We start from the raw sequence: 17,095 nt of genomic DNA on the forward strand, positions 1-17,095 counted from the left end.
TAAACAGAATAAGATTAATGATCAAGGTGAGGGCCTCCACTACTTTCTGTTTTTGTTTTGTTGCGATCCATTGTCGCTCATTTAATGTAATTACGCTGGTCTGAAAACACACCCCTACGGCGTAAGTTTTAAAAACACAAGCTTCCCATATTAGCGTCCTATTTTGCCGCTCAGCCTCTCAAAGGCTAGGCAAGCGCTTCCAGCTGAAGGCTACGTAGCAACTAAATCCCTCTGGAGAAGTCTGTGCTTGCTGGACCGAGTCAGAAGGCCTTTTTCCTGCGATTCAGAGGGGGCTGAATAAGGACTAATCTGAGGTTTAAATAGTTTGTGTCCGGATATTTTACTACAAAACTCTGGCTTTGATAAGTTTTCCTAATATTTTTAGATAATAATAACCTATAAGAGAAGCACTTTTTTTTTGGATTTGAAAGAAAACAGTTCTCATTCTCACTTCTAAGACTAAAAGGAGGTTTTAAATTGACACCGATTGAAGCAAATGGCTGAAGACCACAGACTCGTATCTGTTGTCACTTAAAAATAAAGTTTACTGCTAGTTTCTAGATACAAGTGAGCACAATACCTGTGTAATATTTTTTTTCCATTTTATTACATAAGTAGTGCATCAGAGGACAGTTTTCAGCATTTTGACATATTACAAACTTTAACATGCTGTATTGCTCCTCTGTGGGAAAGACCAATGCAGGGATGGTGTAATTTAAAAATAGAAGGAATGTGATACTGGGTTTTTAAAAGTACATTTAGGTTACCCCTATCTGATAGGCTTAATAAAATCCAGTCTCACATTCCTTCTATTTTTAAATTACACCATCCCTGCATTGGTCTTTCCCACAGAGGAACAATACAGCATGTTATAGTGAAATAACACCCTCTATACCCTCTATTTCTTTTTGAAAAATGAGCAAAAGGAAGCGATTTGTGCAAGTTTTTGTGTGACTTTGATATATCAGTTCACTCTGTGAAACAAATCAATAATGCGATACGTCACAACTGCCACTGCTGCTGTGATTGGCTAAAAGCTTGACATAGAGGCAGATGCCAGTTGGTGTTTTATCCAATCAGCTGGCAGAATTATATTGAACGTCCCTTCCTTTTGCGAACACTTTCCACAAGAGGCTTTCAGATGGATAGGACTGAGTAGAATTCAGTTGAACTAAAAGATAAATGTGGTTTATGCAGCTAACCTGAAATCAAATTTACCTCAACAGCTGACCTCCACAGCGACCCTGAAGACAATGCTTAGGCTACAAATGCTTCAGATCATAGCAGATGTGACCAGACTTGGATCTGCTTTTTCTGATCACGGTAGCTTCATCTGGTCTGTTCCTGTTCAGCTGTGACTCCTGCAGAGAAATATCAGCTGTGCTGCTGCCATTAACCTCTCTGTTTATAGATGTTGGAGCTTCGCCTGTTTTCAGGATAGTCCTGTTTCTTTATCTCCTTGAACCCCAGTCAGCCTTGGCATATGGCCGCTCACACTGAGCCTGGTTTTGGTTCTGCTGGAGGTTTCTTCCTGTTAAAGGGAGTTTTCCTCTCCACTGATGCTACATGCATGCTTGGTGTGAGGGTTTGCTATAGAGCCAATGACACAATCCAGGTGAAGGTCGTCGCTGCAGGCTCATCCAGAAGGAGCATGTCTTGCAAGTCAATGACTGGATACAATCAGCTGGTTTTCCTAACCACTCTGATATATCATGTCTTTAATGGGCCTTGACATGATGTCATCACTGTTTATATAATACTCTACTTTTATTCATATTAAGAATCCTTACAGTCCCTTCCTCAGGCCTAATCTCAAAGTGTATTCATTTATCTCTAGGACATTACTCTCCTAACAGTAGGTTTTAAACGCTATCACTGTTCATGTACTTCATCCATTAATGGAGCTAATTGACTTTGAACAATGGTTAATCGCTAAACCATTTAGGCAATTCTGTGTTTTAATAATCTTTAGAATGTTGGAGGGTAAGACTCTCTGTGCATTGGCTCACTGGACCAAGGTCCAGGTTATAAATGGATCAGGTGGTGCCTGCGGGCTCAAAACCTTTGTTTAAGTACTAAAATCTCAGTTATTATTGGCATTAGTCATAAACAGATACAACAAAAACTCAGGATGTATTCACAGAGAAAAGTGACTGAATCCAACAAAACAAATAACACAGAAATATACAGAAATGTAACATAACAACCAAGAGTTTCCTCTAGATTAAAAGAGACGGATAAAATCCTCTGGTATGTTGAAAGTGTTCACAGTATAATCTGTAAACAATATGAAACAGAAATGGGTCTTTTATTTTGTGCTTCACCGTATCAGAAAGGTGAGTAAAATAAACAATAAAAATACATTTTAAAGAACCTAACTGATATCATAATTGAGGTGGTTAAGATTGGATTAATTTAGGTTTTTTTGCCACTTTATTGACAGTTAGGTACGTTATTCCAGAATGTGCTTGATGTCGTCCTACCTTGACCTTGCGTCCATCCACAGTCTCCTCATTGAACTCTTCGCCGATACGGAAATTGATCTCAGTGGTTCGCACACTTGTGGAGGTTTTGATGTAGAACTGCTCGCCGTCCTGGTGGATCTCCACCTGAGGGGTTGAGGCTGCTGCCACAGCTACCTTCCTCAGCATGGCGTTCACACCTGAACAGACACAATATGCGCAAGGTTTTAAAAAAAAGAGACTGCATTACAGCTGCCGCTAATGACTAACTTTCTAATGACAAAAAAAATCCCCACTGTTGGGGGTTTGCATAGTAGCCACAGGATATTGTGGCTACTATGTAAGTTAAAAAAAGTTACACCGTATTGTGTCTATGTATGCCTTTGCTCATATCCTAAACCCTATGTCTCCAGTCAGGTGCTGTCTCAAAGCACAAAAATTACTATAAATGTGCCTGCAAGGCGTTGTTCAAAGTTCATTCTGCATATGAAAAATAAATTAGGGAGTTAAACTCAAAAGGTTAATAAAAAAAAGTTGAAAGAATGGAATGTTATGTAGACGGAACAGAGAGAGCTCTGATCATTATTGCTACAATATAAATTTTTTTATGAAATATGGCAAAAAAAGTTCATCAATAACCAAATTTAAAACAGTAATTTTAAAACCTTCCAGCGAAAAATACTCGATTGTATATTCTGGTACTTGCAGCTTTTACCACAAAACCTTAAAAACTCTTTATTTTCACTTCCAGCCACTACTAACAGCAGTGGGAAATCACCCAAATCATGCCAAGGTAGTTATCCCCAGCAGAATTTGTATCCCCTCACTAGGAGCTGATCAAGTTCACTCCGCCTCACTTTCAACCAACTAAAAATCTTTATGAAAGATGGACGTTGTTATTTTAGTCTTCATTTTACATGTTATAGCAGAATATCACCAGTAATATTCATTTAAAGGGAAAAAAAATTTGTTTCAAAACAGCACGCTGACAGCAGTGTAAAATCCTTCAGCTGAAAACCAACAGCTCCTTGTTGATTTCAACGTATTCCAGAAAAAGATTATCTAATTGTTTCACTGGTCTGAATGTTCTCATCTCATTTAAAACTGTTGTCAAACATATTCTTATAATAAAAATTAAAAAATAAATGGAGTGTACATGTATGTTATCTAGGCTACACCCAGTAGGAATATTAATTTATCCTATGTCATATTTAGTGTTTAGATATATATTTGTGTTTTATATTGACTAACAATTTCTGGATGTTGTACTACCTTTATGGAATTTAGGCGGAGTGAACTCGTTCAACTCTTACAGCATGTGTGCTCCCGGCGAGGGGACACAAATTCTGATGAACTGACTACACAGACATTTGGAGATGGCCTTTCTCGCTTAAAAATATGTTAAAACTATTTTTCCTACTCATGAAGAAAATAAAGCCAAGCTGCTCTCCATCTTGAAGCTACAGAACAGAACAGAAAAACAACCAGAGTGCAGAGCAGCCAGAGTGTCGAAGCATCAAAGCAACTTGAACACAGATTGATCCAGCATTCAACGGCTCCGATGTGAACACAGCATTACAGTTAACATCAGACCTCTATCACTCTATCAGAGGGGTGTCAAAAGTACACACATTTGTTACTTAAGGAGAAGTATAGATAGTGCAGTTTAAAAACACTCTGGTAAAAGTTTAAGTGTCAACTTGACCTCTTTACTCAAGTAAAAGTGAAAAAGTATGTGCTCCAAAAAGTATTTAAAGTATAAAAGCTATAAGCTATAAAGTAACCTTTAAAAAAAACAGCCAGATGCCACTAAAAGAATTGAAAGCTTAATTTTTCAACTATTTCTAAAAATCCTTTGAGATAGAGCCCAGGATAAGGGAGATCTTGTTGGTCTCCATCTCCCAATACGCTCTCGCCTGTGTCTGACCTTTAAGACATTTCAACATCTTTTTCTGAATCCCACATTGTAGCATGGCATAGACAATTCACGTTAACAGTTTGAAGAACACCTGCTTGCTTCTGATGATTTCCTTTAGCTAACCAATGAGTGTTTGCGTTATATGACTCATCCAATCACACTAGTTTTCACTAGATCTGGATGGAGCCAATGATCTGCATTGGATGAATCACATGACGTGAAATTTATATTAATAAACATTAAACCAGGGGTAACCATTTAAAAATCAGCTGGGTCTGAATAAAGAAAATCATCAACCAGTAAAGGTCTGGAGACATTTTTAGTGATCTGTTACTTTAAACAGAATTTAACACTGAAATAAAATGAGGTGTTTATGCATCCATACATTGAATTTGTAAATTAAAAAAAAAAAAAAATATATATATATATATATATATTTCCATTTTAAAATCTAAAGTGTTTTTTTGAAGTAGAGAATAACAATCATCCAGTTTGGGTTATCGACAATTATATATATATATATATATATATATATATATATATATATATATATATATATATATATATATATATATATATATTTCCATTTTAAAATCTAAAGTGTTTTTTTGAAGTAGAGAATAACAATCATCCAGTTTGGGTTATCGACAATTTCCTGATTCACATGATTTTTTTAATATGTCATATTAAATTAAGCGTTAATTTTTGCATGTTTTGCTCGAATTTAATGATAATATTGTACATTCTCTCCCCGAGCTCAGAGGGTAAGTCGGAGCGCAGCAAGACGGGAGGAACAGCGGAGGCTGTAGGCTTTGCTTTGCGCAGGCGGTCTGGAGCGCTGCGGGCGGAGACGGAGGATGTGGGAGTTCAGAGTAACAGGAGAAGCGGCATCAGTGAAGTTTAGACACTGTCATCATCTGACAACGTTTAATGATTAAACCGAAGCCAAGAGTAATGAGTAACGTTTGTTTTAAAAATGTAAGGAATAGAAAGTACAGATACTTGTTTGAAAGTATAATGAGTAGAAGTCAGAAGTAGGAAGAAAAATAAGTAATGGAGTAAAGTATAGATACCTAAAAAGTTTACTTAAGTACAGTAACCAAGTATTTGTACTTTGTTACTTGACACATCTGCTCTATCACCAGCTGCGCGAAAGTATTCCCATACTTTGAATACTTTTGGTCTTCCAGCAGATGCCTCCGTCCAAGATTCAGAATCACCCGCTGCTGACATTTTTGTATCACGCTCAAAACCAGAACCAAGAGTAACAGAAGCTTGTGACCAGAGAGGAAAAGGGAGCCAATTTACCCGCGGTTTTGCCCACAGCAAAATTAGTGTTGTGAAATACTTGAACTCAGATGAGCTGTTTGCTCCGATCAAAATTAATAGGCGAAATGTTCGATGAATTTTTATCGTCAATTGTACAGACCACATTGACTAATCGTGGCAGCACTAGACTGTGTTTAGCAGAGATAGTGTGAGGTAATGCGTACACCCAAAACCACAGACTGTAATAACACACGACCCAGTATTCAAGGCGGGAGAGACAGTTCAAAACGTTTATTCAAAAACGGGCAGGCTGTGGAAATGCGGTATTAGCGGCTAGGGCATCTATCACTGAAGCTCTGTTGGGAAGAAACACAGGTTAGTCACCATGATACACTATATTGCCAAAAGTATTTGCTCACCTGCCTTGACTCACATATGAGCTTAAGTGACATCCCGTTCCTAATCCATAGGGTTCAATATGACGTCGGTCCACCCTTTGCAGCTAGAACAGCTTCAACTCTTCTGGGAAGGCTGTCCACAAGGTTTAGGAGTGTGTTTATGGGAATTTTTGACCATTCTTCCAGAAGCGCATTTGTGAGGTCGCACACTGATGTTGGACGAGAAGGCCTGGCTCTCAGTCTCCGCTCTAATTCATCCCAAAGGTGTTCTATCGGGTTGAGGTCAGGACTCTGTGCAGGCCAGTCAAGTTCATCCACACCAGACTCTGTCATCCATGTCTTTATGGACCTTGCTTTGTGCACTGGTGCACAGTCATGTTGGAAGAGGAAGGGGCCAGCTCCAAACTGTTCCCACAAAGTTGGGAGCATGGAATTGTCCAAAATGTCTTGGTATGCTGAAGCATTCAGAGTTCCTTTCACTGGAACTAAGGGGCCAAGCCCAGCTCCTGAAAAACAACCCCACACCATAATCCCCCCTCCACCAAACTTTACACTTGGCACAATGCAGTCAGACAAGTACCGTTCTCCTGGCAACCGCCAAACCCAGACCCGTCCATCAGATTGCCAGATGGAGAAGCGCGATTCGTCACTCCAGAGAACGCGTCTCCACTGCTCTAGAGTCCAGTGGCGGCGTGCTTTACACCACCGCATCCGACGCTTTGCATTGCACTTGGTGATGTATGGCTTGGATGCAGCTGCTCGCCCATGGAAACCCATTCCATGAAGCTCTCTGCGCACTGTTCTTGAGCTACATGAAGTTTGGAGGTCTGTAGTGATTGACTCTGCAGAAAGTTGGCGACCTCTTCGCACTATGCGCGTCAGCATCCGCTGACCCCGCTCCGTCAGTTTACGTGGCCTACCACTTCGTGGCTGAGTTGCTGTCGTTCCCAAACACTTCCATTTTCTTATAATACAGCTGACAGTTGACTGTGGAATATTTAGGAGCGAGGAAATTTCACGACTGGATTTGTTGCACAGGTGGCATCCTATCACAGTTCCACGCTGGAATTCACTGAGCTCCTGAGAGCGACCCATTCTTTCACAAATGTTTGTAAAAACAGTCTGCATGCCTAGGTGCTTGAATTTATACACCTGTGGCCATGGAAGTGATTGGAACACCTGATTCCAATAATTTGGATGGGTGAGCAAATACTTTTGGCAATATAGTGTAATTTGATGGAGGATCATGATCCACATGAGTCACTAATCTGGTTCAACAGTTCAGTCCATCCTAGAGAACGGAACCAGCTGGATTCTGCAGGCACCACCCAGATTGTCCACAATACTGCAGCCCCGGAAGACAAGCTGAAGTCCGAGCCAAGTCAGGGAAACAGATCAGAACAAGAAGGCTCAGAGGTCCAGGAGTCTGAATCCCAGTCAGGGATACAGTTCAGAAAAGGAACAGACTGGTTCAGGGTTCCAGGAGTCTACAGAAAGTTCAAACGGGAGCCGGCAGAATCAGTGGATGTGAGGCAGATCAGGAAATCAGAAACACTAAAGAAAGCTAAAAACCCTCTCTCCGCTGGCAAAGATAATGGGAACAAGGTCATCTGGCCCCAATAGCTGGATGCAAATCCCTTAAATGGAGGCAAGAGCAGGTGGATATGTGGCAATGAGAAACCGGGCAAAGTTAGAGAAGTGAATGGAATAAGCAATTAAGCCAGCCATCATCACCAAGATCATGATAAGGACATTTGAGAACCATTAAGACGATTTGGTAAAAGGCACACAAATGCAATTTAATTTCTAAGAAAATGGTGAAATTCCAGGAATTATAAAACAACTAAATTGCACGTTGTTGTGAAAATGAAAAACAACACCAAAAACAAAACAAGAGCAAAGATGCCTTTTATTTGTGCGCCCATTTTTTTTTTACAGAAAATCTTCCAACATGCACCCCTCCCCGATTTAGAGAGTTGGAGTCTCTCATGCCAACCTGTATTAGCTCAGAAGCTCAGACATAGAGACGTACTGGCTGACTGTCTTCCTTTCTTGGTGTGTGTGTGTGTCTGTCTGGAATTGGCCACACAAATCTTTAAAGGGAACGGAAGAAGAGTGCTTGTTTTGGAATGAAATTACAATGAGCCCTGTGTGGCTCTGAGAGACCTCAGCTTTTAAGCAAAACCTCAGCTATTTATCGAAATTGGATGAAATCTGTGGAATTTTGGCACTGAGGTTGAAAAGGAGGGGTTGGTAACTGTCCTGTTTTCAGCTTAGCCTATCCATGGTTGTCTTATTTTGCCTGATAGTTCCATGCTTGGTTTGACACTGCAATTGCCATATGGCTTTATGCCTGCCAAATTCTTTCTCCTTGACATTTATCTGCCCTCCTGTATCAGCAGGGCAAACAGAGGATCGTTTTCAGTAGAATATACTGATTTTATAGAAAGAATTAAAGAAAATTATTATGTAAGGTTTTTATAATTATCTTTGAATAGTTTTAGTAAATGATCCTCCTTCAAAACCGCAATAGTCCCTTTAGGTTTTCACCCAAGGTTGTTGTGTAAGTAGAGTAGAGTTGTTGTGTGGGTGAGTAGAGAGGTAGGTGGAGGTAGAGTATTGATGCCCCTATCCAGCTGGGGAGAAACTAGTCCAAGCATTTGCAACTTCAAGTCTGGACTATTATAGTTCTTTGCTATCAGGAACTCATCGAACTGTAGTCAAAAGCCTTCAGCTGATTCAAAATGTTGCAGCCAGAGTTCTAATGAAAAACAAAAACAGATCATATATCTCCTCTTTAGCTTCTCTTCTCTGGCTCTCTGTTAAATCCAGAATGGAATTTAAAATCCTCCTTCTCACATATAAAGCCCAAAATAAACAAGTTCCATCTGATATCAGAGATCTGAATGTACCTTGTATTTCAGCCCGGACAGACGTTTCTCCTTTACTCTACCTTGGCCCTATTGTGACTCTACCTTTCTTATAAATTATCCAAAAGAGGTAGGTTATCCTGAGCTGCTCTCTGTATTTGTGTTGCTATACTGCAATTTATCTGGAAGGTTGGAGGCACTAAACAGCACTCTAGCGATGAAAGCCATTCCACATCAGGGAGAGGAGGCACTCAACCTTGACAAAGCTGATGTGTGGAAGACTCTGAGGAGAGTCAACCCAAGAAAGGCCCCAGGCCCCGATAACATACCTGAGCAGGTGTACAAGGAATGTGCAGGTCAGCTGGCTGGTGTCCTCACACACATTTTAACACCTCGCTGGACCAATCCATAGTGCCAGCATGCTTCAAGTCTGCCACCATTATTCTGGTCAAAGAAGCCTCAGGCCACCCCACTCACTGACACCCATAATGATGAAGTGTTTTGAAAGGCTGGTTTAAGAACACACCATCTCCAATCTCCCACCAGCATGTGACCCGTTCCTGTTCGCCTACCGACGGAGCTGCTCCACTGAGGATGCCATCTCCTCTGCTCTTTACCTGAGCCTAGCACACCTGGAGGAGAGGAACTCCAACATGCAGATGCTGTTCCTGGACTTCACTTCAGCATCTGATAATGAAACTGGAACAGCTGGGCTTCAATACACCCCTCTACAATTGACTGCTAGACCTCTTCACAAACAGTCAGTTTGTGAGTTATTGAGTTGGACAGAACACCTCTGATGTCATCACCATAAGCACCTAAGGGCTGCATCCGTCCTGAGCCCCCTGCTGTTCACCCTGATGACACATGACTGCGTCCCCAGGTTCACCACTAATCACATCGTAAAGTTAGCAGACGACAATCCTCATCAGACACAACAACAACCAGGGCTACCGAAAGGAGGTGGAGCAGCTGGTGGTGCAGAGATAACAGCTTATCCTGAACGTGGAGAAGATGAAGGAGATCATTGTTGACTTCAGGAAGAACCGGCCTAACCACGCTCCACTGCTCATCAACAGCTCAGCTGTAGAGGTGGACAGCAGCACCAAATTCCTGGGGGTGCACATCACAGACACCCTCACCTGGAATGTAAACACCACCTCACTGGTCAAAAGGGCACAGAAGCGCTTGTACTTCCAGCATTCGAAGCAGGACCAGCAGTCTGCAACAGCTTCTTCCCCACTCCCATTAGACTGCTGAACTTTTGAGAAAACTCAAAATCATGTCACAGACTCTGCATCACACTGATAACACCCAACTAAAATACTGCATATTTGCACCATATATTTAATGCTCTGAACTTCCATATTAATGTGTTTTTGTACCATTTTTTTCTCCCACACTGTTTAAATTTCATCACTGCTGCACTTTATGGAATGGAAATGTACATTTCACTGGTAAGTTGCTGCTCATTACTGTCTGAAAGCAGTACAAATTAAAATTGCGTTTTACATACACTCCATTATACAAACTGGCAAAAAAAAAAGTTTTCTAACATAGTGACAATTTTTCCTCATTCTGCCTCATTCTATATTTATTCTCCCCCTCTGCAGTTTTTATCAAGTTCCACTCATAACTTTATATTCTCTCTACTTTTTCTCTTCATCGCTTCATCTGGTCTGTTCCTGTTTGGCTGTGACTCCATCGTTAATATAAATATTAGCTGTGCTGCTTCCATCGACATCTCTGTTTAAAGATGTTGGAGCTTGGCCTGTTCCCAGTGCAGTCTTTTACTTTGCAGAACTTGTTTGAAGCTGATCTACCAGGCTGTGGCCACCTGTGGAGCTGGTTAAAAGTTTTGTGTATCTGCTTGTTGTTGAAACTCTGCTTCTTTTTCTGCTTGCTTGCCTCTTTTTGAAACCCAGTTGACCCCAACACACTGATCCTGGTTCGGCTGGACGTTTCTGTCTTTTAAAGGGGAGTGTTCTTCTCTACTGTCGCTACATGCATGCCTGGAGTGAGGGAATGCTGAAGAGTCAACAACAAAATGCAAGCAAAGATTGTCGCAGCAGGATGCTCCAGGAGGAGCATGTTTGCAAGACAAAGATAGCAGATAATGAAGGAGCTAATCTTCCCTTAAGTACCGTTCACTCAGTCCCTTCCTAAAGACAGCTGTACATTGCATCTTAGCTGGTATTAAAGATTTCCAATGGCCTTTTTTCAACATATTTCTTCTTGTCACTCTCCTACGGTAAAGTACAGAGCTAATAGCTGTCTTGCTCCTAAACTGTAGCCCATCTTGGCCACTTCACATATTAATGTTCTGTTTGTCCATTCAGTCTAGGCAGATGCTAATATCTTGGTAAGTTTGCAATATTATTATAACTTTTTCATTTTCCAGAAATAGACCTGAGCTTTGTCCTGTCTGTTGTGTTCCTTACTATTAGCGAACATGTTGCTGTTTTTCCTTTAATGTTCTCTGGAAACATCAGAAACTTTGTAGAACAGCTCAGTTTTATGCTGAGATTAAAATGCACCCAGTGAACACCTTTATTAATACTTGACTTTTAAAGCCAATTGGCAAGCATACATTTTTTGCAAGGGTGTCAGACTAAAGAGGGTAAACATTTTTAAAACACAGTCTACTTTTCCTACCACTTCACAGTTTTCTTCTATGCTGTGTCCATATCACAAAAAAACACATTACATATAGTCCCTGTAACATAATGAAATATTTTTTTTTAACAAATATTGTATCAATCCTTTTCTACTACATGGAAACCGTTGACTCATCAGATACTTAGAACGTTGTGGCCCCGTGGCGTTGAACTGCGCATCAGACAGCCATCAGAGATGCTTCTCTCTGTTTCTCTCTCAGACCACCGTCTTCTCTAAGAACTAACTGTTGACCTTCCCTAGCAGATGTGGTTTATGTGTTGAATGAGGTGTTAAACCTAGAGGCTTTTCCATCAGACCAAAGATCACACCAAAGAAGCTGTTGTCCTGGCAACTTTAAAAACACAAAACATGGAGAGGGAAAAAGAACTACAAATAAAGAAGGAAAACCTGATATTTTACTTCCAGTTTTTATGCTTTTCTCAAGTATGTCTTTAAGAAAAAAAGGGTGACAGAAAAGACACAGAAGAAGGAACAGTCACTCAGACAAACCTGAAATATTTCCAGATTTTGTACTATAGTTCTTTTTTTTAAACAATCAAATTTTTTACTAAACTTGAATCATTAAGTGTAAGAATCTGTAATTAAAAAAATATATAAACTTTGGATTTAATGTGTGGCATTAAGATGTGTTATCGCAGATTATGAAAATCATTTTAGGTTTTCAGGTAAATATATATATGGACAAATATGTGGTTTGTCTTTTCATCCAGTTCTTTGGTGTTCCAACTCTCCAACTTGAACAATGTTTTTTTTTTTTTCTTTTACTAATTAGTCGTGAAAATAGCTTGATAATCTCTAAAAAGAAGTTTTCAAGTTTGGACTTTAACTGGGCCACTGTGGACTTTGACCAGGCCATTCTAACACTTGAATCATTGTCATAATTCAGAACAGAAGGACCCAGTGTTCAAAGCGAGACAGACAGTGAGTTACTTCAAACCATTTATTTAAAAACAAGCTAGCTGTGGATCTGTGGTATCAGGAGCTAGGGCATCTATCACAGAAGCTCTATTGGGGAGAAACACAGCTTAGCGATCATGGTAATCGGATTGAAGAAGGATGATTGTCCATGTAAGTCACTAACCTAGTTCAGCTGCTCAGTCCATACCAGAGAACACGGTAGGATTCCAGGATTGCACACTAGATGCGGCGGGCGCTGCCTAGAGTGTCCCGATGCTGCAGCCCCAAAGAGTCAGGAGTCTGAGCCAGGTCAGGGAAACAGATCAGAACAGGAAGGCTCAGAGGTCCAGGAGTCTGAATCCCAGTCAGAGATACAGGTCAAAACAGGAACAAGCTGGTTCAAGGTTCCAGAAGTCCACAGACAGCTCAGGCAAAATGTTCAGATGGGAACAGGCTGGCTCAGTGGTTGAAAGGCAGAACAGGTCTGGATCAGGAACTCAGAAATTCTATGGTAAGCTAAAAATCCCTCTCTCCACTGAGATCAGATAGGAACAGACCCGCTCATTGGCTGACAGGTGGATTAGGTCAGGAACAGGAAATCAGAAATACTAGGATACGCTGAAACCCCTCTCACCAATGGCCAGAGACAACAAGGAAAATTTCACACTGATATCTAGATGCAAGTACAGGAGCAGCAGCAGGTGGCTAAGATGAGCGATAATGAGCAACCAGGCAGAATTAGACAGGTAAATGTAATGAGCAATTACGCCAGCCATCAGCACCAAGATCATGACATCCGTTCCATTGTAGCCCTGCTTGTATGTTCAGGGTTTGGATGCTTTATTTCAGACTTTTTCCTGTCTTTCCACTAAGTGGTACAGTCCCAGTTGCCACTGGGTAGAAGGCATTGAATGATCTGGTCTAGTTAGGTGAGCATTTCGACAGCAAGTCTCTCTTCCACTGGACAGGCCAGAGTTCAACCAAATCTCCAGCCTAGTCTCATATCAGCATGACAATAAACAGCAGCAGTAATGAAGATCATTCACTGGCTCTTGTTTGTTTACTTTTCTTAGCAGACATCTTCCTGGGTATCTCACTTTGCTGCCGGTGGTTACATATTTCTGTCTACCAATAAGTTGATTGTAACATGTTATACCAAAGACCCTAATTGAACTGACCTACTACAGAGTTATGACCATCAATGGTGCAACCAACCCACTGTGTTTGGTTACACCCACAAACCCATCTACTCTTCCACCACGAAAATAGTGCATTCAGGATATCTTGTACTGTTGGTTTTCCTCTACAAAACTTCTGCTTAAAGGCCAGAGAGGTCAACATCCTCAAAATGTTTGTTGCATCTCATGTCTTCTAACAAGCTGTAGATGTCATGATCTTGGCGCTGATGCTGGTGCATAATTTACTCCTGTCACCTGACAAAATTGGTGGCTCATGTTGTCCCCCTGGTTCCTGCTGCTACTTATCTGTGCCATATTATTTGAGCTGTTTTCTGAGAGTTACTCTAGCATTCTCAATATATGATCTGTGATTCTGATTCTGACCTGTTTCTGCCTTTGGATATCCGAGTATTGCTTTGCTCCTGTCTGCTCAGTCAGTATTGTTTATTCTGGACTGATTCCTGGATTCTGCTGGTCAACCGAACTTGAACTGTGCTTCTGACCTCGGCTTGGATTCTCCACCTCTGATCTTCTGGTCTGTAAGCCTGGTTCTGCTTCGACTTCGGCTCTGGATATTCCCTCACGGACACTTTTGCTCCTCGGGGTCGGCTGACGTCAGCCCTGCTAATCACTTTGAACACCTCACGCGGTAGAAATTCTCCCTCTCGGACTTATCTCCTTCCTCTGGGATCTAACTGGACTCAGAATTTGGTTAGGGAATTTGCTCACAGTCTTGAACAGCCTGTTATTTTAGGTCACTGTCCTGAGTTTCTATCCCTACAGAGGATCCGGTTTATCCGCCCAAGCTAGCGAGCAGCTACATGCTGTACTGTTAAAAAAAAAAAAAGGCTTTTTAGAAATTTGGCTGATCTGTATGCTTTGAATATTGGGTCCAAGGTTCAGAAGTCTTGACAGATCTGTCTAGATCTAGATCTGTGCAGCCCGCAGCTCGTAGGGGGTATTGGAGTAATCCTGCACACCACACTTTTCCTCATTCACATTTTGTGCTGGAATAAGTACTTGGAGTTGATCTGTCTCATAAAATCAACCTGCATACATAGAGGTTAGTGAGTTTAACTTGTGGCACTGCATTGCATCCACAAAAACTCCACTTATATCCCATTCTGCTGCTTAGGGGCTCATCGGTGGGACCTCTCCCTGAAGAATTCCAGATTATTCTAACAGGCATCGAGCTTCTTTTGCCATGTCCTTGTCTGTTTCACTGGTTCTGGCGTGACGAATCGCTCCAACACAATCGAATGACCCAATTTAACCGCTCTAAATCTAAACCATCACAATCATCTGTAAATACTAGGCAGGTTGACAAAGGATGGAAGAGGACAAGAGAAAGAAGAACAGCACAGTGATCCACCAACCTCCCCTTGCAGTAATGCATGCCCTACTTAAATACTTAACATGATTAATGTTATACCCCCCCGCCACCACCACCACCCCTTTTCTCACCTCGTGTAACAATACTACGTCTGTTTAGCCTGGAATTTAGCACCCAGTGATTCTGGGAGATTTTCTGAGGGATTTTCCCTCAGAATCATCTCTGCTTGCTTTTCCAGGCAGCTTCTCGCAACAATCTGATTTTATTAGGAGTCATGTCTTTCCTAAAGCACAAGAAAGGGCTCTTTTCCCTTATTTGGACATGATGCAAAGCAAACCTAAGCAGTGAGGACAGAAAAGAGAAGACTCACCCAAGGCTTTGAGAAGTTCATCAAAATTCTCACTGCTCTTCATCTTCCAGTTGCCGGCAAAGTTAGGCATGGCTGCTGAGGCTGAGGGCTGCAGAAGGAACCTGTTCCTCACTCTGCTGTCTCTCTCTGATTCTTCCTCACCCTCCTCCTTCACTCTGCTCCTCTGCTCTGAGCTCAGCCCCCCGCGCACACGTTTCACCCAGCTAAGTCTTTTATATATATATATATATATATATATATATATATATACATACACTACCGTTCAAAAGTTTGGGGTCATCCAAACAATTTTGTGTTTTCCTGAAAAGTCACACTTATTCACCACTATATGTTGTGAAATGAATACAAAATAGAGTCAAGACATTGAAAAGGTTAGAAATAATGATTTGTATTTGAAATAAGATTTTTTTACATCAAGCTTTGCTTTCATCAAAGAATCCTTCATTTGCAGCAATTACAACATTGCAGACCTTTGGCAATCTAGCTGTTAATTTGTTTAGGGTAATCTGGAGAAATTGCACCCCACGCTTCCAGAAGCAGCTCCCACAAGTTGGATTGGTTGGATGGGCACTTCTTGCGTTCCATACGGTAAAGCTGCTCCCACAACAGCTCAATGGGGTTCAGATCTGGTGACTGCGCTGGCCACTCCATTACAGATAGAATACCAGCTCCCTGCTTCTGCTCTTAATAGTTTTTGCACAATTTGGAGGTGTGCTTAACGTCATTGTCCTGTTGTAGGATGAAATTGGCTCCAATCAAGCGCTGTCCACTGGGTATGGCATGGCGTTGCAAAATGGAGTGTAACCTTCCTTATTCATAATCCCTTTTACCCTGTACAAATCTCCCACCTTACCAGCACCAAAGCAACCCCAGACCATCACATTACCTCCACCATGTTGAGTTTCAGTTTTTTCTGGCCATTTTGAGCGTTTAATTGACCCCTCAAATATGATGCTCCAGAAACTCAATCTGCTCTAAGAAATGTCAGTTTAGTAGATTCTATAACGAGCTAAACTGTTTTCAGATGTGTGAACATGATTGCACAAGGGTTTTCTAATCATCAATTAGCCTTCTTCTATGTAGATATTGCACCAAAAACCAGACATTTGCAGCTAGAATAGTCATTTACCACATTAGCAATGTATAGAGTGTATTGCTTTAAAGTTAAGACTAGTTTAAAGTTATCTACTTTGAAAAGTACAGGGCTTTTCATTAAAAAATAAGGACATTTCAATGTGACCCCAAACTTTTGGACGGTAGTGTGTGTATATATATATATATATGAGGAATATGTCTCCATCACAACAAGAAGCAACGTTCCCAGCAGCTCCTTTACGTCTGTCCCATAGTCACTGGAGTTATCTTCTCTTTTGTTCCTTTATGGCTGCCATCTTTAATCGGTCTGTGACAGTGTACGTCACTTCCGCAAAAGCGCAATGCATTTAGGGTAGTTAGCGCCATTTCTGTGGTTAAGAGACAGCAGCAACAAACAAAAGAAAACTAACAGAGAGCAGACGTGTTCTAGTTGCTTCCTTTGGAAATAATGGGACACTGGTGCTGAAAATGGTTTGTTTATAAAGTTGCAGGAGTTCATGTAAACCTACTGAAACATGCTGTGGAAGAGAAGCGGAAAGTGATGTTTGTTTTGTTTATTTCTTTTTTAGACCGCTAAAATTTAATAAATAATACATTATCTGTATATAATCATTTACACAATCTGC

At 41.0% G+C, this 17,095-nt stretch overlaps 1 protein-coding gene across 1 annotated transcript in view; it reads right to left on the reverse strand.

Annotated features, from left to right (window-relative positions):
- Positions 1–15,538, reverse strand: part of crabp1a (cellular retinoic acid binding protein 1a) — a 51,032-nt gene extending 35,494 nt beyond the window's left edge. The window contains exons 1-2 of the mRNA XM_038301274.1: positions 15,375–15,538; positions 2,484–2,662 (exon numbers count right to left, since the gene is read on the reverse strand). Coding sequence (XP_038157202.1) covers positions 2,484–2,662; positions 15,375–15,444 — 249 coding nt within the window. The 5' untranslated portion in view covers positions 15,445–15,538. The remainder of the gene's footprint in view (positions 1–2,483; positions 2,663–15,374) is intronic.
- Between the last annotated feature and the right edge of the window lie 1,557 nt (positions 15,539–17,095).

This window comes from Cyprinodon tularosa, unplaced genomic scaffold (genome assembly GCF_016077235.1).
Source record: "Cyprinodon tularosa strain WSP-4 unplaced genomic scaffold, ASM1607723v1 ctg465, whole genome shotgun sequence".
NCBI classification, from domain to species: domain Eukaryota; kingdom Metazoa; phylum Chordata; class Actinopteri; order Cyprinodontiformes; family Cyprinodontidae; genus Cyprinodon; species Cyprinodon tularosa.